The sequence below is a fragment of the Cucurbita moschata genome, unplaced genomic scaffold (assembly GCF_002738365.1).
Source record: "Cucurbita moschata cultivar Rifu unplaced genomic scaffold, Cmos_1.0 Cmo_Scf00041, whole genome shotgun sequence".
NCBI lineage: Eukaryota > Viridiplantae > Streptophyta > Magnoliopsida > Cucurbitales > Cucurbitaceae > Cucurbita > Cucurbita moschata.
In genome coordinates, this window is record NW_019268557.1 from 1,195,241 (window position 1) to 1,215,803 (window position 20,563).

General features: G+C 38.0%; 5 protein-coding genes and 1 non-coding gene across 10 annotated transcripts; 3 read left to right on the top strand and 3 right to left on the bottom strand.

Moving 5' to 3' along the window:
• The first annotated feature begins 210 nt into the window (after positions 1-210).
• LOC111433105 (heat stress transcription factor B-2a-like) lies at positions 211-1,260 on the top strand. Of its 2 annotated transcripts, none has more exons than XM_023070042.1 (2): positions 211-553; positions 837-1,260. In XM_023070042.1, the coding sequence occupies exons 1-2, from the start codon at positions 332-334 to the stop codon at positions 1,143-1,145; spliced, it is 531 nt and encodes a 176-aa protein (XP_022925810.1). In that variant the 5' UTR covers positions 211-331; the 3' UTR covers positions 1,146-1,260. The 2 variants fall into 2 exon arrangements, with proteins under 2 accessions (XP_022925810.1, XP_022925809.1); XM_023070041.1 differs by having other exon boundaries at positions 213-619.
• A 325-nt stretch (positions 1,261-1,585) lies between these two features.
• On the bottom strand, positions 1,586-4,404 carry LOC111433103 (monothiol glutaredoxin-S17-like). Its single transcript, XM_023070039.1, has 3 exons — positions 4,107-4,404; positions 3,930-4,004; positions 1,586-3,124 (listed from the first exon to the last, which is right to left on the bottom strand). The coding sequence occupies exons 1-3, from the start codon at positions 4,275-4,277 to the stop codon at positions 1,898-1,900; spliced, it is 1,473 nt and encodes a 490-aa protein (XP_022925807.1). The 5' UTR covers positions 4,278-4,404; the 3' UTR covers positions 1,586-1,897.
• Positions 4,405-4,705: 301 nt separating this feature from the next.
• Positions 4,706-11,448, top strand: LOC111433104 (RNA polymerase II transcription factor B subunit 2). Its single transcript, XM_023070040.1, has 15 exons — positions 4,706-5,118; positions 5,503-5,670; positions 6,092-6,160; positions 6,461-6,554; positions 6,737-6,837; positions 6,920-6,965; positions 7,050-7,109; positions 7,359-7,427; positions 8,728-8,811; positions 8,937-9,020; positions 9,325-9,410; positions 10,206-10,296; positions 10,775-10,855; positions 11,038-11,112; positions 11,207-11,448. Exons 1-15 carry the CDS (start codon positions 5,006-5,008, stop codon positions 11,339-11,341), a joined length of 1,356 nt encoding a protein of 451 aa, XP_022925808.1. The 5' UTR covers positions 4,706-5,005; the 3' UTR covers positions 11,342-11,448.
• Positions 11,449-11,698: 250 nt separating this feature from the next.
• On the bottom strand, positions 11,699-11,771 carry TRNAV-UAC. The gene has a single exon. It is a non-coding gene; the product is annotated as a tRNA-Val (tRNA).
• A 1,128-nt stretch (positions 11,772-12,899) lies between these two features.
• LOC111433183 (60S ribosomal protein L4) lies at positions 12,900-15,166 on the top strand. Its single transcript, XM_023070141.1, has 2 exons — positions 12,900-14,061; positions 14,785-15,166. The coding sequence occupies exons 1-2, from the start codon at positions 12,958-12,960 to the stop codon at positions 14,896-14,898; spliced, it is 1,218 nt and encodes a 405-aa protein (XP_022925909.1). The 5' UTR covers positions 12,900-12,957; the 3' UTR covers positions 14,899-15,166.
• A 1,213-nt stretch (positions 15,167-16,379) lies between these two features.
• Positions 16,380-19,966, bottom strand: LOC111433198 (interactor of constitutive active ROPs 2, chloroplastic-like). 4 transcript variants are annotated; one of them, XM_023070164.1, is made up of 5 exons: positions 19,263-19,966; positions 18,933-18,981; positions 18,612-18,713; positions 18,261-18,438; positions 16,380-18,164 (listed from the first exon to the last, which is right to left on the bottom strand). In XM_023070164.1, the coding sequence occupies exons 3-5, from the start codon at positions 18,629-18,631 to the stop codon at positions 16,587-16,589; spliced, it is 1,776 nt and encodes a 591-aa protein (XP_022925932.1). In that variant the 5' UTR covers positions 18,632-18,713; positions 18,933-18,981; positions 19,263-19,966; the 3' UTR covers positions 16,380-16,586. The 4 variants fall into 4 exon arrangements, with proteins under 4 accessions (XP_022925932.1, XP_022925933.1, XP_022925934.1 ...); XM_023070165.1 differs by lacking the exon at positions 18,933-18,981; XM_023070166.1 differs by lacking the exon at positions 18,933-18,981 and having other exon boundaries at positions 18,612-18,716.
• Between the last annotated feature and the right edge of the window lie 597 nt (positions 19,967-20,563).

Consider the following 20,563-nt stretch of genomic DNA (forward strand, 5'->3'; position numbering starts at 1 on the left):
TTCACACTTGTTAACGTAATCGATCAATGTGTAGAGTCCATTATAATGTCTAGATATATCATATCATGTACTTTGGTATTACTAGAAGAAGCAAGAAGGTTTGATTTTGGAACTATTTTGTTAACATTTTATATATAGATTTGCTTCAATGGGTCCAGCTTTCACCAAACACCCTTGAAGAAAAAGGCAGATTTGGAAAAAGGAAATAAAGACCAAAGGCAACAGCCACCCTTTATAGAACCTGGCAGCTTCCTAGCAAATGGCTGCAGGTGCATCGCTATAAGTACAGAACCTGTTCAACTTTGAACAATCTTTGGCTCTGAAAATTGGGATGAGCTTAATTATGCAGTCTTCAAGAATCAGAAACCCTGCTCCTTTTCTATCAAAGACTTATGATCTGTTACAAGAAGCTGGAAGCTTCCATTTTAAAGCAGCTGATGAAGAAGATGAAGAAGATGAAGAAGATGAAGAAAATGGCGGCGGCAACAGGATTGTGTCCTGGAATGCAGACGGAAGTGGGTTCATAGTTTGGTCTCCTGCTGATTTCTCTGAGGTTTTATTGCCTAAATACTTTAAGCATAATAACTTCTCTAGCTTCATTCGCCAGCTTAATACTTATGTATGTATTCCTCTCTCTCTTTCTCTCTTTTTGAGAATGCCCCCTCCATTTGTTCTTCTCACAAACATCTCCAGGAAAAGATGTTCACTGTACAGTGGATCCAATTGGCCATTTCCTGATAACTTGCGTACAGATTTAAAGAATTGAGTTGATTACATATTCTTGACATCATTTATTGGATCGGGTTTCGATCTAATTCTTGTAATATTGATGTCAGGGGTTCAAGAAGACGTCGCCAAAGAGGTGGGAGTTCAAGCACGAGAAATTTCAGAGGGGAAACAGGCGCATGCTGGTGGAGATTGTACGTAAGAAATGTGAGCCGAGTGTGTTTCCCGCCTATCTAAGATCTTCTCATGAAGGAGCTGCAACAATGGCTGTTGATCAGGAGAATGGAGACCATCTGTTACTAATGGAGGAGAACAAGAACCTAAGAAGACAGAAGCTGGAATTGCAGGCTCAAATAGCTCAATTCAAAGCACTTCATATTAGATTACTCGACTGTGTAGGTCGACGCATTGAAAAATAGCCTAAGGAGTTTTGATAATTAGAAAGATGGGTTGGTTGTGAAAGTTTCAGAAAGATAGTAATGCATTTGAATAAATGGAAATTGGAATAGATGAACATGATTAATTTTGAAGAAACCAGAAGCTGGCAGAGGATTTCCTAGAGAATTTGGTTTGCAATTTGCATTGGCCTACTAATCCTAAAAGTCCAAAAACCCTGCCTACAAAGTAAGAGATTTTGACTTTGAAAAGGGAAAAGAGAACTGGCGAGCGCCAGTTCTTTCTCCGTAGCACCTACCCCTTGATCTTTCCTTTAACGAGGAAGAATCATTGGCCTACCCTCTCTCACCTTCGCTCTTTTGATCAAACGAACCCTTTCCCCAAGCACAAGTTATGGATCTCAACCTGTCCTCCAAATCCTATCAGTGACACTCATTTGCAGATAATATGAGAAGTCGAGATGTTTCAGGCCAAGAAATATAATCCCAACTTTTATAATGAGTTCAAGGTTTCTCGTCATTGAAAACCCAACTAGGAAACTAGAAAAATGAACATAGTTACCGGTAACGGGAAACAACACACGATATATCGTAAACTCATCGGTCATTAGGGTAAACCCTTGCTTTTATATGCAGTAGAACAGACCCACATTGACGGGTCAGAAATCAACCAAAACTAAAAAAGCAAGCTTTAGAAGATGTATAATGTCAATAGATTGATGTAAGGCGAAACAGTTGAATGGATGCAGACACGCCCCAAGCAGCTCATGTCGAGACTATTCGGATAGAGTAGATTTCAGTTCTCCATTATTTTTTAGTTCCAGCACAATATCACAGCCTCCTATAAGTTCGCCCTTGTAATAAAGCTGGGGAAAGGTCGGCCAATTGGAGTAAGCTTTTAATCCCTGCCTCACTTCCTCGTCAGTTAAGATATCAAATGACCCAAAATCAATCCCTTCTTCCTCGAGGGCATTAACAACTTTGGAGCTGAAACCACATTTTGGAGCATCCGGTGTACCCTTCATAAAGAGCATAACTGGGGAAGAACAGGTCAATTTTTTCAAACGATCTTCAATAGTGTCTTTCTTAATGATTCCTTTATTTTCTAGACTTTTCCTAAGTTCTCCACTTCTATGCATCTGCAAAACAATATCGGATCCACCAATCAGTTCACCCTTGATATAGAGTTGGGGGTAACTAGACCACTTTGAATAATCTTTGAGCCCCTGGCGGACTTCACCATCAGAAAGGATATCAAAACTCTCAAAGTTCACATTTTCTTCACGAAGGATTTCTACGACCTTGTGACTAAAACCGCACTTGGGTTCATCAGGTTTTCCTTTCATAAACAGCATAACAGGACTTGAATTAACTAGCATTTTAAGACGGGAGGCTAGAGCTGCATTCAAGCCAGAGTTTTCTGAGATACCATCTGGGTTATCAGGTTTGGCAGTCTTCACCTCGTTGGAAACTATGCTCTCAATGCCATGATCCCTGAAGACTTCCTTTAACTCACCACTCTCATGCATTGCAATGGCTATGTCAGACCCACCTAGTAGCTCCCCTTTGCAATAGAGTTGCGGAAATGTTGGCCAGTTAGAGAACTTCTTCAATCCCTCACGAATTTCATTGTCTGATAAGATATCAAAACTTCCAAATTTCACATTTTCTTCCTTCAAAATGTCAACTACTTTCCTACTAAACCCACATTTTGGTTCTTCAGGGCTTCCTTTCATGAATAACATGATTGGATTAGAGTCAATAAGCTGCTGAATTTTCTTCTGCAAAGCACCGCTCAGTCCAGGATGCACCTTGATTTGAGTAGCAGAGCCATTGTCTCTTGCCAACTCTCTCACTGTTTCAATGATAGTTGCTCCTGCAGCCATCCCAAGGCTAGCTGGGGCTGCAGGTTCTCCAGCATTAATTGCACCAGAAGCTTTAGCAACTTTATTAGCCAAGCTAGATGGATCGGCCCCCTCTAAGGTATCAACAGTCTTGCCATCCTGAAACATGAAATTAATTATAATACAATTACCCTAGTTGTCCATGATAGACATCAAACCCACACATCCCAAGTATCTCTAACTTGCTTGGTGCTTAATATGAAAACATAGAATAGTATCCTTGACCTTCACTTACAGCATTGCATTCAAAGGCGCTGCAAAGAAAAGACAAGCTAGGAAAAGGAAAAGTAAAAAGAACTTCAATAAGTTCTGAAAGCACAAAGAGTCACCATGTAAGAATTACTGATCGACTACTTGAAAGTCTATTACTACCACATATCCTCAGTCCTCAACTGTTCTTGCTTTACTTCTCTTTCCGCTGATATTCATGAAGAAATACAGCATTTCCAGTAAATTTAAAGTTAATTTCTTGCTTTAAAAGAAATCAACGAAGTGAACCAAGAGAGGTACAATACCGAGTTCAAAGATCAATACCCAAAACGTAAATCAATTACCATCCCTTCAGTGAATACAATTGGTCTCACTTAAGGTTGGAACCTATTCCTTTACAAGTCGTCAACCCCGTAATACAATTTCAATATCATCGAAAGGAACCAGGAAAATTGCGCTGTCGAGTTCAAAGATCAGACGTAAATGCATTACCATCTCTCCAGTGTATTACTGGTTCGAGTATCCGATTGGAAACTACACTTGTCAAGTCGGAAATGTAATAGGATTCTATAATCTACGAAACCAACTTGGAAATTATAAATAATTCAAATAAACTTTGGGCACAATCATTTCCCAAATGAACGCAAAAGAATTCCCATACAAAGAAAAAACGTAACAAAGAATTTCAACCGACCTTGATGAAAACAAAGTAGGGCACGGCAGAAACCGAGTAAGCCTCCGATAATTCGGGTTGCTCTTCAGCTTCAACCTATAATCTCCATGAACAACTAAGAGGATAAACAATCGAAGTAATAAAAACTCACAGGCAAAAATCAGAGAAAACAACTACTAAAGAGAGGTAGAGACCCACCCTTACGAAATGAGCGTGAGGAAAATCGGTAGCAAGATGTGAAAAGACCTGGTCCATGTGCTTGGAAGCTTCACACCATGAAGCCCAGAAATGTAGGATAACCAGAGCATCACTCCGGAGAAGGCCGTCAAGCTCCGCCTTCGATTGCACGTCCTTCACGGAACCACTCATTGCTCTTCCTAACCGGCAAAACACAGAGAGAGAACTGATCGAAACTCGAGTCTTAAATTCAATCCAGAAAAACCTAGAAGACGATGTTGAAGTTTCTCTCTTATTCTTTTAATTATTATTTTCTTGAAGAGGAATCTTTTAGATTAGGCCTCCAAAATTGCTCCAAAATTATTTTACAATATTAGGACTATTTTTCCAAAACTAGAAACACAAATTACCGTACAATATGACGTCATTCTCTCAATTCATAAAGTGCCACGTGTACTTTGGCGTATTAGTGGCGGCTTAAAGCAGCCGGCTAAGTGCACTTTGGCTTATTAAAGCTAACATATATAAAAGGTATTATTTTTAAATATATTAACAAATAAATAAATATATATGATAGCATAATAAAATTAAACATTTTATATTTAAGATGGAGACGACGTGTCGTTCTCCGTCTTCGGTCTTCGGAATGGACGATATGGGAAGCAGGCAGAGAGTCAATCGTCAAACTACGAAGGTTGATTAGCTGTTAATTATTTGATTGATTGATTGATTTCAGAAGATCCAAGACTTCACCATTGGCTATAAATTCTCACTGCGGTCTCACTCCCGAGCTAGAAGCTGCAATTCTTTATAATTACTGATTCTGTGTATCCGACACTCGAGGGATTCTCCTTTGCTTGCTGGAAGTTTTGCAGAACCCTAAAGGACTAGCTACGGAAAGAAGGAAAGCTCAATCCAGAATGCCTCAAGTAAAGATCATAGCGAAGAATTTTATGGACATGGTGGCCTCCTTGCCCGCCATGAAGCTCGATCAACTCTATGGGAATGCCTTCATCTGCGAAGCCATTCTCAGGTCCTTGCTTGCCACTCTAAATGCTTTTATTTTTTTGTTTCGGGTCGTATTAATTACTGAAACGACTAAAACCTTGAGTTTGTATGTGATTGTGTTGGCCATCTGACCATGATTTTCATATCCTGGAAACTTGTTCATTATACGATGTCATTGAAGCTGTTTATTTATTTATTATTTGATTCATATGTTCTAGTTTTGATATTGATGCTGAATTTCCATATTTTTTTAATTAGTTGTTTGTCATTTTTCCCTCTCGTTCATTGAGTTAGAGGACTGTGGGCAAAGTTCTTGGTATTTGCTAGTGAATTTAACTTAGAAGTAGCTGGTTAATCCTAGTTTCTGAGTTTTTCATTTATAAGAGTGTCAAACATCTTTTGTAATCAGGTCACTTCCACCCCTGGCCAAGAAGTTTGTTTTACAAATGTTATACATTGATGCTCCAGTAACAGCCAAGTCCATGGAGGAGTGGGTGCTCCCAGATGGAGTCTCGAAGTATAAGGTTGCCGTTGATCGATTGATTCAATTGAGAGTATTTATTGAGACTGCGGATAGGTGTTTATTCTCTTCTCGCATTTTCCATAGAATTTGATATTCTTTCACAATGCTTTTCAAATGCATCCTTAGTTATATTAGATCCAAGCAAGCTGACATTCAAGCGTTCAAGAGGAAGGCCAAGTTTTTGGAGTTTTTTTTTTCTTTTTCTTTTTATCTTCATCTTTTTCTCTGATGTTTCTTTCCATCAGTTGATAGATTGCCCACCTATTCATATCATGATATCATCAGAATTGAGAGGTTCATGCAAGGAGAAATTTAAATTTTGAACTTGTGGAGCAATATGTAAATGCTTTTGCATTATTTCTGTTTTGATCTCACTGAAATTGTTTATAATTTTGTCAGCAGTTTTGCATGGTTTGTAGTGCTCAACCCAATCCTTTGTTGTAATGTTTTCTGTGAACCCCCATTTTATTGATAGGAAAAGAGAAACAACCTACAAGCTAAATCCAACGTTCCAAGCTAACCTCCAAAAGCTTTTAATTCAGGGGTATGTTTTCTCTCACTTGGCTCGGTGAATGCATTTCTAAACCAAATATGCAAGGAGGGATACGTGATTTGTCCCATTTCCATTCTACTCAGCACAAACATTATGATGCATGGATCTTTCTTAATATATGCACATTTTCTTTTTTACTTTCTGCCTTATTTGCATTCGCCAAGTTCAAGTAGATGATTACTCATCTTCTATAAAAGGAAGCTGATCCTGGAGTTTAGACACCTTGATTTTAACATTTAAAAGTGATTTACTCTTGGTTTAGAAAATGACAATGAATTTGGGATCTTGCAGTGAAGTTCTAGCCAGAGAACCAATGCCTTCTAATATTACCGTGAGGCTTCCAAATTTGGAAGAACTTGAGGCTTATGCTCTGGATCAGTGGGAGGTTGGACAATTATCAAAATAATTTTAATTATATGTATCTGGTTGCATCCTCTCTAGTTTATTCTGCGGCTAGTATTGATTCCATCCTCTTGGACTCAATGAAAGGCTACCTGTTTTCTCAGTTGCTTACTTTACAAGTTTTGATCGTGGATATTCTTATGATCTGTTGTTGTGTTCGTTCAGTGCTTCTTGCTGCAATTGATAAACTCAGGCCAAGCGGATAAGCCCTCAAATATTAGTTCTTCTGTGATGAAAGTTTTCCAGAAAGGCCTTTTAAGTCAGAGGTTAAAATCTTGTTCAATGTACACTCGCTTATATATTGCAATGACTTATTATGCCTGATAATATGACATGTATGGTATCCAGGGATAAAGAAACTCCACGATTAACTGAGAGCGGTTTCCAGTTCTTGGTATGAATCACATGAACCATAGACTTCTTGAAATCCGCATTGATCTATCTCACCAGGGATTCTTGTGATGTATGTAAACTTCAGTTGATGGAAACAAATGCACAACTTTGGTATATCATCAGAGAATATATATCTAATGCCGAGGTTTGTTTGTGATTTTCCATTTTTTATTGTCATGTCCTATTGCCTTCCTCTGAGGAAAAACTATATATATTCTGTCATTAATTTGGAACACTTTCTATTTGAATCCCAATGATGGACTATTGTTACACAAAGTAAAAACCAACTATTGTTAATTTTTAGACTGTTTTCTTTTGATTCATTGGTTTGTGTAATTTTATTATTTATTTTCTCTTATTCCTTTTTTGTAAATGCTTTATCAATATGGTGCAGGAGCGAGATGTTGATCCTGCAGATTTGATTTCTTTTCTGCTGGAGCTTAGTTTTCACGTGACAGGAGAGGTATCAATTCTTTGATCATCTTTTAATTCCTTGTTTTCATCTTTATCTTTTATTGTTGTGTTCTTCTTTTTTATCATTATAGAACTCCTCTTTTAAGTCTTTTTGCTTCATATCATTTTAGTGCCGAACTACTTTGGGTTGATTCAGGAGGATTTTTTTTTCTTAACACAGATTGATTATATTTAGTTTGTTATACGGTGCACTAATCCTAATTTACCTTCGGTTGTTTATGTTTAGGTTGAATTTGATTGGAACTTTATCCATATTCTTTTTCATTTATATAATGATTGTCACTCTTACGTGAAGAGTTTGTTTTAGAAAATAAACAAAGGGCTTTAGGGTTTTGTTTTCCTCCAGCGTAAGAGTGAATAACTATATTAATTATGGAGAATAAAGAACAAGTTGAGGAAAGGCATCAACCCAGTTAAGAACCACTGGGATGAGTTTCTTTCATCAACGCTTGCTGCATCGTGGTCTTAGCAACATAAAGTGATCTGGTTTTGAGTTTCCATATTTCCTGTGCATGTGATACACGAGAGAGGGATCATATGGGTTCTCCTTCGATAAAGTTTGGCGAGTATTAATCCTCCTCATAGCAAGATACAGAATGAAAAATATAATTTTCTTTGGGTTTCCTCACCTCCATTTCAGGTAACCTTTTAAACAAGTTGCATCTCTGTTAGCAGAAATGGTAATCATTTCAAGTCTAGAGTTTGTCCAAATTCCATCTCAATCTGCAGGTTGTCAATTTGGACTGTGGTTTTTGACAATGCTTAGCAGCCGAGTGAGACAAGTACTCAGTAGCTTCTCTATCATTTAGTGGCCTATTGAAATCAATCTTTTAGTTCTCCTATTCCAGCAGTCAGCTAACTCTTCATTTTTAAAGCTAGGCAACTGAATTCTACAGATAACTACCCTCTGAAGAATATTCAAAGCCTATGTACTTTTGTGGTGGCTATTTGTTGGTTCCGTTAACAAGTTTGAAGGAGAAACTACTAATTCTCACCTCACCACAAACTTCCAAGGGCTGCTGCTTCTCATTTTCCTATGGTGAACTAGTAGATGTAAATCAATTGTCTCTATCAATTCCACTTAGACGCATTTTAAGAGGGATAAATTACTTCCACAATGTAACTCCAAAACCTTCATCATCCCTCTCTCCCATCTCTTAATCAAGAACAGCTGCACGCTAATCCTCTGAGAACTATAATAAATACTAATAATCCATATAACTAACTTTTATAAAATTAATTCATTATTTACTGTCTAATAACCAACATGTTTCGTGTTTGTTTTGTAGGCTTATGATATTGATACACTGACAGAAGAACAGAGGTATGCTATCAAGGACCTTGCTGATCTGGGACTAGTTAAGCTTCAGCAGGTTTGTGGCTAGCCTCTGCTGCTTTTTAAATTGAACATGACCTTTGCTCAAGTTCTTACTTTATTTTAACTTCACCTTTTTTCTTTTTCTTTTTCTGTTGTGCTTTTCGCTGTTAATTTGTCCAGGGTAGAAAAGACAGTTGGTTCATACCTACTAAATTAGCCACGAATCTTTCAATGAGTTTGGCAGATTCTTCTTCGAGGAAACAGGTTAGTGTTTCTAAATTATATTTGAATTTGATATATTTCTCAGAAGTTTCATTTTATTACAGTTAGTTTTTTTATCGGTTTGTGTGTTTTGTATGATAGCTTTTTTTTCCATAATTATCCTTTAGTTATACATATAGAGTATCCTCAGGTATATGTCTTATCCTCGTTACCTTTTCTGTAATTATTATTTGACAGAAACTTGTTTTTGGTATTAAATAACTCAGTTGTCTTTTTTTCTTTGGTCCTAGTTCGGAGGCTTTATAATTTTTTTTTGTTCTTAATTGTCTTCCTGTTCTTTATCCAGGGATTTGTTGTCGTGGAGACAAATTTCAGGATGTATGCTTATTCTTCTTCCAAACTACATTGTGAAATATTACGTCTTTTTTCGAGGTATATGTTATCAATTAATGTTATGTTACATCATATAACCAATGTTTGAGTTAGCTTTAACTACCATGAGTTGACCTATTGGGTCAATAAGGACCAAATAAGACATAGCTTATATATGCCAACTACACTAGATTAGTATCCTACGAGTTACCTTGATAACCAAATGTAATAGGGTCAATTAGTTGTTCCATAAGAATAGTTCGAAGATGTACAAATGGCTCAAACACTAATATTTACCTTACTTTTTCTTCTTGAATGCTAAATATATTTGAATTCCCCACCCCTGCTAGACCCTCTGGAAATTCACATATGCTTGGAGGAAGGAGGGGCAAGCTGAGGGGTAACTTAGTCATTAGCATGCTTCTTGAGGTTGCAAGCAACTAGTGATAGATTCTGTAAGGTCAGTAGGGCCAATTAAGCATTGGAATACTGTTACATAATATGTTAATAATAATTCAATAGTTATAGTGTTATACTTGTGTAAATTAGAAAAGCTGCTGCTCTTCTTAACTAAATATAATTCTCTTTCACCTTTGTGTTAAATTTTTACAACAAATTTATTTGATTATTTTAAGGTCCGTTTTTTTAATTGTATTCTTACCAGTAGCACTTGTAATAGTTGATTAAATAGGGATATGATTCAAGTTCAACATTCTACATTTTACGTACTGCGTGGTGAATGCAGTAATTTTCTTTCCTGTTGAATTGAACCACGTAGTGAAGCAATCTAACCGCACTTATCAACTTTCTATTTGGTTCAAGAATGGTACATAAAACGAAACTGTTCTTCTGCAGGATTGAGTATCAACTTCCAAATCTTATAGTTGGAGCAATAACGAAAGAAAGCTTGTATAATGCTTTTAAGAATGGGATTACGGCACAGCAGGCAAGTTTTCTGCTCGTTCACCCTGACACGTTACTGCTAGTCTTATGAAGTATGCGTACCATTATATTATATTCAAGTTGCCAATGGATTGCAGTAGACCAGTTCTCCTTTGCGCTTCATTAGTTCACAATATCTTGCGTTCGTAGCACTGCTAATTCTTGCTAGCAGTGGTGTACTTGGAGAATTCTCCCCAATTCTAATTATTATTCCGTACAAGTGCCAAACCCATTGTTATCGGCCAGCCACAAAGGACTTCAACTAGCATTGGCTCCTAATCCACGAGAAACAATCTTTCTATTTTTCTTGTGTGCATCAATCTAAATTCTCTCATAAACTTAATGTAAACTCTGAATATCTTTTTGAGTTCAAAAAAATATTAAAACAAACGACACATGTATTCATTCAAAGGACATTGCTACAGTTTTCTATGCTGGTTTTCTCATCTCAAATTGCTTGATATCTGACTATTGTTTTGCAGATAGTTACTTTTCTACAGCAGAATGCACATCCTCGTGTTGCAGAGAGAATACCATCAGTCCCAGAAAATGTCACGGATCAGGTTTGGGTTGCTTTATTAAATTCTTTGATGTTTGGCAAGCGGCAAGCCAATGGTTTCTTGCCTACAAATCAACCCTTGCTTGGCATGGAAACCAAAAACGTCTATATATGATATCGTCTGACAATTTTATCAAATCTTTGTACTGTTCCTGATTTTTTCCGTTGCTCCTTGCTCCATGACAGATTAGGCTTTGGGAATCGGATCTTAATAGAGTTGATATAACTCCCGCACATTTTTACGACGAATTCCCTTCCAGGGTATGAATTTTGAATATTGCTTCTTTTAACTTTGAAGCTTACTTGTACATTCACCTGAAAAATCACCTGAGAAGGAATTGCTTTGGTATTCCAGGAAGTTTTCGAGGCTGCTTGCGACTATGCACGAGAATGGAATGGGTTGCTATGGGAGGACTCGAAAACCTTGCGACTGGTAGTGAAGGCAGACATACACACACATATGCGGGAACATCTTCGCCGTCAAAAGTAGATCGTGGATTAGATGATACAATACTGCTACCAATATCTGTTTATAACCATGGCCGCTGGTACTTCAGTTTTTGTTGCTTCAGTGGCATGTGCTAAAGATTTACTTCATTCAATGAGCAAGGTGAAGAACGCAGTGAGAGTTCTATGGGAGAAAAGAACATTGTGCCAATGATAAAGAGTTTCTTACTGTGTACGTTTATTTTTCAAATATTGGTTCCTTTCATAATTTATACGATACGGAAGTTTTGTTAGGTTGATTTTCCTTGGTCGATTGACTATATGTAATGGTTGGTGTCAACCTAAAGTGCACTAGACAAGTAATTTTTTTTTAATGAGCTCTAAGTATAAGTACTTAATATGTTGCTGCCTAGAATCGAACCGGTGACCTTTAGTGTGTAAGACTAATGTGATAACCACTCCACCACAGCAACTTGACACATAAACTATGCAGTATAAACTTAACGAAACTAGGTTAAAAAAGAACTCATTATGTTACTATCCAAGATCGAATTGGGAACCTTTAGTGTATAAAACTAAGGTGATAACCACTACACCACAACAACCGAACACATAAATCTTGCACTAGACAAGTAAATTAGTTTTAGTTACCTAATTTGTTCTCTAAGTATAAACTTAATGAAACTAGGATCAAACTGTGGACCTTTAGTTACACCATATGCACTAGGCAAGTAAACTTGTTTTAATTAACTAATTTGTTTTCTAAGTATAAACTTAATGAAATTAGGTTAAAAACAACTTATTATGTTGCTGCTTAGGATCAAACTAGGGATCTTTAGTGTGTAAGACCAACGTGATAATTACACCACAACAACTTGACATATAAATTGTGCACTAGGCAAGTAAATTTGTTGTATTTACCTAATTTGTGCTCAGTATAAACGTTGATATGTAATGGGTCAAAGCGGACAATATCAACTAGCAGTAGACTTGGACTGTTACAAATGGTATCAGAGGCAATCACATGGGGATGTGTCAGCAAGGACGCTGGGTTCTCAAGAGGAATGGATTATGAGATCCCACCTTGGTTGGAGAGATGAACGAAGCATTTCTTATAAAGGTGTGGAAAGTTTTCTCTTAACAGACACGTTTTAAGAACTGTGAGGGTGACGACGATATGTAACGAGCCAAAGCGGACAATATTTACTGGTGGTAGACAACCATAGTTGTTATTTCTAAAAATGTATTTTGTAAAACGTTTATTAAGCCACAAGGTTTCATAGCCCAATTCGTTTTAAAAAATAATTGAAATTTAATTCATATAAAATATGTAAAAAAATAAATTTCTATTCTTTTAAAAGAGTAGGCAGTCCTGGGTTTGAGTAAAATGGGCTTATAATCAGGCCTATTTGTTGGGCTGGCCCAATTATGTTATAATTACTACACGAAGATAATGCCAAAAAGACAGTAAATTGAGAAGTTTAAATTAATAATGTATTTTCATATGTTATTTCGATTAATTTTTCATTATTAAAATATTTTTGCGTCATCAATCAGCAAACCCTGATGCATATATATATATATAAACACGCAGCCATAAAACCCTAATTCTTCCTTTCGTTTCTCTCCCCTGTTCTTCAAACACACAATCACTCTCCAATGGCCGCTGCCGCTCGCCCCCTGGTGTCGGTTCAGTCCCTCGAAGGGGACATGGCTACCGATGCGGTGCCCACCGTCCCACTTCCGGACGTGATGAAGGCTTCAATTCGGCCGGACATTGTTAGCTTTGTTCATTCCAACATCTCGAAGAACAGCCGCCAGCCCTACGCTGTCAGCAAGCGTGCTGGTCACCAAACCTCCGCGGAGTCATGGGGTACTGGACGTGCTGTTTCCCGTATTCCCCGTGTTCCTGGTGGAGGTACTCACCGTGCTGGTCAGGGTGCTTTCGGAAACATGTGTCGTGGTGGTCGAATGTTCGCTCCTACTAAGATCTGGCGCCGTTGGCACCGCAAGATCAATGTGAATCAGAAGAGGTATGCTGTTGTTTCAGCTATCGCGGCCTCTGCTGTTCCATCATTGGTTCTTGCTCGTGGCCATCGAATCGAGTCTGTCCCTGAATTGCCCCTTGTTGTAAGCGACTCGGCTGAAGGCGTTGAGAAGACCTCTGCTGCACTCAAGGTTCTTAAACAGGTTGGTGCATTCCCCGATGCTGAGAAGGCCAAAGATAGCCATTCGATCCGTCCAGGTAAGGGTAAGATGAGGAACCGCCGTTATATTTCTCGCAAGGGTCCATTGATTGTTTACGGAACTGAGGGTGCTAAGCTTGTTAAGGCCTTCCGTAATATTCCCGGAGTTGAGATTGCGAACGTTGAGAGGCTTAATTTGTTGAAGCTCGCTCCCGGTGGACACCTTGGAAGGTTTGTGATCTGGACCAAGTCTGCTTTTGAGAAGCTTGATTCTATCTATGGATCTTTTGAGAAGCCTTCAGAGAAGAAAAAGGGTTATGTTCTTCCAAGGTCTAAGATGGTGAATGCAGATTTGTCAAGGATTATTAACTCTGACGAAGTGCAATCTGTAGTGAAGCCGATTAAGAAGGAGGTTAAGAGAGCTCCATTGAAGAAGAACCCATTGAAGAACTTGAACGCCATGCTCAAGCTTAACCCATATGCAAAGACTGCTAGAAGAATGGCTCTTTTGGCTGAGGAGCAACGTGTTAAGGCTAAGAAGGAGAAACTTGACAAGAAGAGAAATTTGACTACAAAGGTACATCTTTCCCGTTCTTAGTGAGATCTTTTGCATGTTTCTCATTAAGTGTTATTTGTATTCCTTTGGAAATCAAGCAGTGCGTATGTTCATATTAGAAATGACTGAAGACATTTCCTGCCTTCAAATACTAATAATTATTTGTTGCTGTGAGGTTTGTTCCATTCTTTGATTGATGGCATAATTGGTTTGATATAATGGCTTAATTTGATTGGTCGTTTACATACATTCTTGTTGAACAAGTGGTTCATAGTTAAGGGTTCTGCTTCTGGTAAGCTTCATGTTCAATTATTTCCAGCCATCGTTTAACTTCGAAATGCATCCATTTTCAGGTTTACTATTGACTCTCTCCTCCTGTTTTTTTTTTTTAAACTGTAATGGTTTGTGTTCATAGATTTTGCAACAGTATATTTTTCTTTTCAATCTGGCTGTACATATCACTGCAAGTAATGGAAATGATGATTATAGCTGCAGTTATGACATAGAGTGTTAGTAATCTTTGTGGGTTCTGGTTGAGAACTGGGTTCTTTTGGGACTTGTTTGTTTTATTATCTTGGTGAAGTTCTTATGAGACATATATTTCTCGTTTTAAATTTAGATACTCCATGACCACAGGTTGTTTAATATGGTGGCACATATGTTCATATTATCTGCATTTTGTGATTGTATACATCCTAACCTCGGTGCTGATTTTCTTTTCCCCTTTTGTACATGAATTTACAGGAGGAGGCTACCACAATCAAAAGTGCAGGAAAGGCTTGGTATCAGACAATGATCTCAGACAGTGATTACACCGAGTTCGAGAACTTCTCGAAATGGCTTGGTGTCTCTCAGTAATTTCATTTTTCTTTATTCAAAATCTCATAGACCTCATTACTTTGTTAATCTATTTTGTCAAGGAGTTGTTTTTCTTGTTTTGACTGTTTTTGCGTTTATGAAGGGAAGTAATTTGGGAGAACAGTGAGTGAAATAACATAGATAATCTTCTTTGGTCTTTTCCTCTCCCGTTTTTTATCTAGATTCCTAATCTTTGTTTTAGTATCTATTGTCAAAACCGATATTGTATGCACTATGATTTGATAATCTTCTGTTTTTCGATGGTCAATTTCCTGGATGCCCTGTTCTTCATTGGCATATCATTTTCCCTACAAGCCTTGATTCATTTTCGCTAGGTTTTTAAGTGCAACCATTGTAGGGATAGGCTTTTGAGATATGAACAAAAAGACGACCCTTGTTATTCATTAAATTGGGAATATTCTGGGCTTCAAGTTATTCATTTAAATATTTTTGTGCTATATTTAAATCCCTACAAGCCTTCAAGAGAAGAATAAAGCATACTCGCCTTTGTAGTTTATAATGTGTTAAATTTTGGGAGATTTGGCTAAAGTTTGTTCGTAAGGTAATCTTTGACTAGAGTTTGCAACCTGTTTGAGTTTTTCATTGGATCTCTCTCTCACCTTGAAGTTGGAGTTAGTTAAATGACTGACCTTGTAGACTCTTAGTAAATGTTTTGTTCTCCCCTAGCATCGAGTAGGGAGAGATTTTTATTCTCTTATAAAAAATGGGTCCAATCTCGCTAACTTATATTGTTCACTTTGACTTGTTATGTATCATTGTTTGTCTCGAGGTTTTAAAACAAATGGTCATACTCCTACTCCGATCAGTACCTCCATCAAACTAAACATAGAAACTCCAATTAGGTTAAACAAAAGTAATTGATATTTACTATTTATACCAATAAAATGTATGTGAGTGTCTACATGCTAAAATGTATGTGAGTGTCTACATGCTAAAAAGACTAGCGGTGGAGAATAATATAATATTCACTCTTATGAGCAATTTAAAACAAGTAGTTAACATAGTCATATTGAATGTCAGAAGTCATTAAGCATCAAATCAAGATTTCGGAGTTTTTAAAAAATCCTTATTCAAATGTTAAATATGAGGTGCTACCATTGTTCTCTTCACCCACCAATTGTTCTAGTTGAGAAGCAGCATGCACCAGGAATGAATAAGAAATAGATAGTATAAGAAATCAATGGTTCTTATTCCATCAAACTGAAGTTAACAACGTGTCGATTACACATCAGAGATTGGTACGAACTGATGGGCAATGCCCCTTAACCAAAGCAGGCCTACGAACAAAACAACAGTACTTGATCGAGCACGGAAACGATTTGGTTTCATGCAACAGCTTCAGAGAAGGAAGAGGGAAAGGATATGTGTGTGTGTGTGAAGAAGGGAAGAAATATACAGGGAGGAAAGAATAAGAAAAGAAGTTGAGAACCATGGATGAGTAGAGGGAGAAGGATGAAAGAGGCATTGCAAAAAACTTATTGTATTCTGCAGAAACGCATCATGAATTCATTTGTAACTTATAAAAAATCAAAACTTACCAGTTTGAGCAACTATACTATACAGTTCCACATAAAATATTTGGTTGCCTATCAATTCAAGCCAAGATTATAGAAGAAAAGAACCCAACCCAACCCAATTTGCATAACACTTCGCTGCACTTCTCTCACCTACTTTTGATTCTTTTTCCATAGAACGCCAATCTTTTTCAGCATGTTGATATTCTTCTTCTTCGGCGAGTCATCATCGAGCTCTTCGGAGTACAACGAGCCATGAGGATAGTTGGTGTCAATAGGACCTGAAATGTCTACAAGCTTTCCATCTTTCCCAGGTGAGAGCATTGCAGCAGCTGCCTCAGCTGCTTTCCTCCATTGCTCTAACTGCACCCTTAGCCTCCTCAATTCCGCCTCCATTTCCGAGTTTTCGTTTACACTCCCAAGTTTGTTCAAAGTCTCTTCGTTTGCTGGCTCTTCCAGATTGGTAGTTTCGCCATTCGTCATCTTCCTTCCTGTTTCCATTTTTTGAATGTCGACCCGGAGCATGTCGTTTTCTTCAATGATTCCTTGCAACTCTGTCTCTTTGTCTAGCAGGCTTGCCTTCAACTCCTCAATATCAGCCTCTAACTTCTTCAGCTGTTCTGTATTATCGGATTCCCTTTCACTTTCTTTGCTTCTCTGATTCAAGTTTGAAGTTTCCTTTTCCTTGGCAATGCTCAGAAGTCGAGTTTCCTTATCCACGAGATCCGTCCTCAGTTGCTCAATTTGTGCCTTTGCTCGAACGAGTTCAGCTTCAAATGCAGCCTCTCTAAGACGCGATTCGGATCTTACAGATTCCAATTCTTCATAAGAACTTCTGATCTGTATCGTACTCCGAAGATATTCGTCCTGGTACCTTCTATCAGCAGCATCTAAAGCCAGTTTCAATTGACCCATTTCAGATCTAACACAATTAAGCTCAGTTTTAAGCTGATTGATGTATTCAGTTTCTTCTTCATCCTTCTCATTGTTCTTATTTTCAGACTGATCTTCCAAATTTTTCTTGTCAATCTCAGCCAAATCGACCTGGTATTTGCTAACGAGGGCCTCCAATGATGCAACTTTTTCTTTGGATTGCTCCAACTCCAAGGATATGGAGCTGAACGCTTTCATAGCATTGGTTCCCTCGGATCGAAGCGCTTCAATGGTTTCATTTGCTGTTTCTAGTTCCATCTGTGTTTTCTTCTGATCTTCAACACTTTGAGCTTCAGAATCTTCATATTCAGAAAGCTTGGATTTGAGTTCCTCCACCAGTGAGAGTGTTTCTTTGAGTTCTACTCTGAGGCTATGAATCTCAGCTTGTGCAGATTCGGCATGTCTACTATGGTTCACCTCCAAACCAGCTATCCTTTCCAGCTGAAGCTTAAGCTTCTGATTTTCATTCATGGCAGCACCCAAAGCAGCTGAATCCATTAAATGCTGTTTTTGGAGGGCCTCGAGTTCAGACTGCCATGCTCTATCTCGATCCTGCGAAATTTTACGTAGCTCTTGAATCCGTTCATCTTCAGAAGCCGAAAGCTCTAGCAACTGCTGTCTGGACTCCTCAAGCTCCAACGACATGGCTTCAAGCTGCTGCCTACCCTCTTCAGCTTCCTCTTTTGCTCTCCTCCTCCCTAATTCAGCTGAGTTCAGTTGATCCTTTGCCTTTTTCAGTTCATCTTGAAGTTGAGCAATCTGTGATTCCATTGTTGAAACTCGATTTGGGCGTTTTTTCTGGAGTTCAAAGATATACAAACAATGAAAATCATGTCAAATTGCCTCATGTTTTCACTAAGTTCTATTCTAGAAAACATGGTTGGGGAGAAATACCTCAAGTACTGAGCTTTGAACTGATTTTGTAACAACAGGTCTAGGACTTCTTTCCTTCGTCATTTTACTCGGAGGGAGCAGAGAACCCGAAGCCGAAGCCGGAGCCGAAACAGAATCCGAACCAGGCGCTTTAAGTTGTCGAATGGGTCGAGGTTTTCTCAACGGAGCTTCTAAATTTCTGCACTCACAACAGAAGAAGAACAATGAACACCGCAGCCATGGATGACCCGTGGAGTATATTCAAGATCAAAGAAGGAAAATGAAAATGAAAACGATTCCAATATGAGTTTGAAGATGATCTGAACAGAAAGTTAAAAGAAGAACAAGAACATGAAAAACTGAGAATCTTACTTAGGCTTTGAGGTCTGCATATTTTGCAGTTTCTGCTGAAGAATAAAAGCAGGTTGAATGAACAGTTGGTATTCCCCTTCAAACCTCTCTGACCCACAACAACTGCTTCAGTTCAAAGAATCAAAGGATTGTTTCATTAAAAATCAAACATAAAACAAGTAAAATAGTATACAAAATCAACAGAAACAATGTCCCTTCAAAGAAACTCCTCAGAAACCACCTCCACTTCTACCAAACAAAGCCACTTTGGTAAGGAAAAATATACGTAAACCAAAAGAAAAGGTATATGGTGATGCTTTCTCTCAAATCTCTTTTCTTCACCTTTTTCACTTCGTTGCTTTAACAGTGCTCTCCCTCTCCCTGAGCAAACCTGTTTGTTTGTTTATTTGAGAAACAGTGAACAATATCATGGAACATTTGTACTGAAACATAGTAGATCAGATATTGTTGTCATGGGACAGCAGCTAACAATCGTATGAACAAACAAAAGAACAGAACAAAGAAGAAAACCAAAAACCCAGATGAGGAATCACAAGCAGAATTTGCCACACTCAAACAAATCAAAGAACAAGAACTTTCAATTCAAACGATCAGGAATTTTCAAGACAGAAAAGTAGCATAAAAACCAAGCATTCTTAACAACTTCCTTACCCAAATTGCTTGGAGAAACAACCTGGTATGCAATGATTCTGTTTCTCTCTATCTCATTGTAGCCAGTAGTATATAACTTTACAGTGTTGGCGATGGCGTTAAAGCCCGTGAGGGAAATCACTGCCCACTGTCAAATCTTACAAGCAGAAATGTCAGCTACAAAATTGCTCATTGGGTTTTCAACTACTACCAAAACGGGGTATGGTGGAAGAAGATTTCGCGGAAATGAGCCATGCCCACCAGGTGTTTGAAGTTTGTCCTTAGAGAAAAAAGTTTTGTTTTATGTGCCGCAACGCAGGAAGTCACAGACGAAGCTAGAAAAGTAACGTGATGCGGTAGGATCACTTACTCTGCACTTGTTTTTCCGCTTCCCCCACCTCTGTTTTTGACTTGGAAGGTAGAACTCAGCCATCAGATTCCAACAACTTTGGCTTTACTTCAGCGATTGATATGGAGAAACTGTGTGAGAGCTTTGATTATGGGTCACCGCTCAAATTTTTTTCAAAGCAATTGCCTTTGCCTTGACTAACATGTGGGTATCCATGTGATGAAAAGGACCCGTGATTGGTTGGATCTCAGGGATAACCTTCTCCATGAACAGAACAGGAGGACCACCTTCACAGCTCCTCTCTATACATGGGAATGCCTAATTACCCTTTATGCTGCCCCCCTATGAACACACAACATATCATTTTTCTTTCACCATTCTTATCCAACACTTCATCCCATGTGAAAACAGCGCCTCTCTGAAATGAAATCTGATCTTATTCATCATTCAACCACTTGGGTCTCGAATGATTGAGATTCTTCAAACAACTCTGTTACCCTTTTTCTTGGGTCATAGTCGTAGGCAATTGAGATAGCCATCGTAAAAACAAAAATAGAGAGTAAAAACATTCAAAAATCCCCTTTTTCTCTTTAAAAGTAAAAAATATTCTTGGACAAGAAATTCATTCAGATTTCATATGAAAACCCATTTGTCTACCACAATCAAAAAGTCAATTGAACCTTAAAGTTTGGATTTTTTTTCTTAAAAGAATCAAAAAAAGATTACCCATTTGTCTTGCTTTTGCAAAGTTGTATTAAGTAATGCAAATTTGTAGCATAGAATTCCTAGTATTGGATTCAATGGATGGATAGCTTATGGATGGGTGGATAATAATAAATGATATCACCCAAGATTCAAAATTTAGGCATCGTGTAGCTTTGCTTGGAAGGGAGGCAATAGAGTAAAGAAATAATGGAGTAGACTTAGAAAAGGGTAAGCTTGCATTGATGGCCCTATCTTGGAACATCAAACC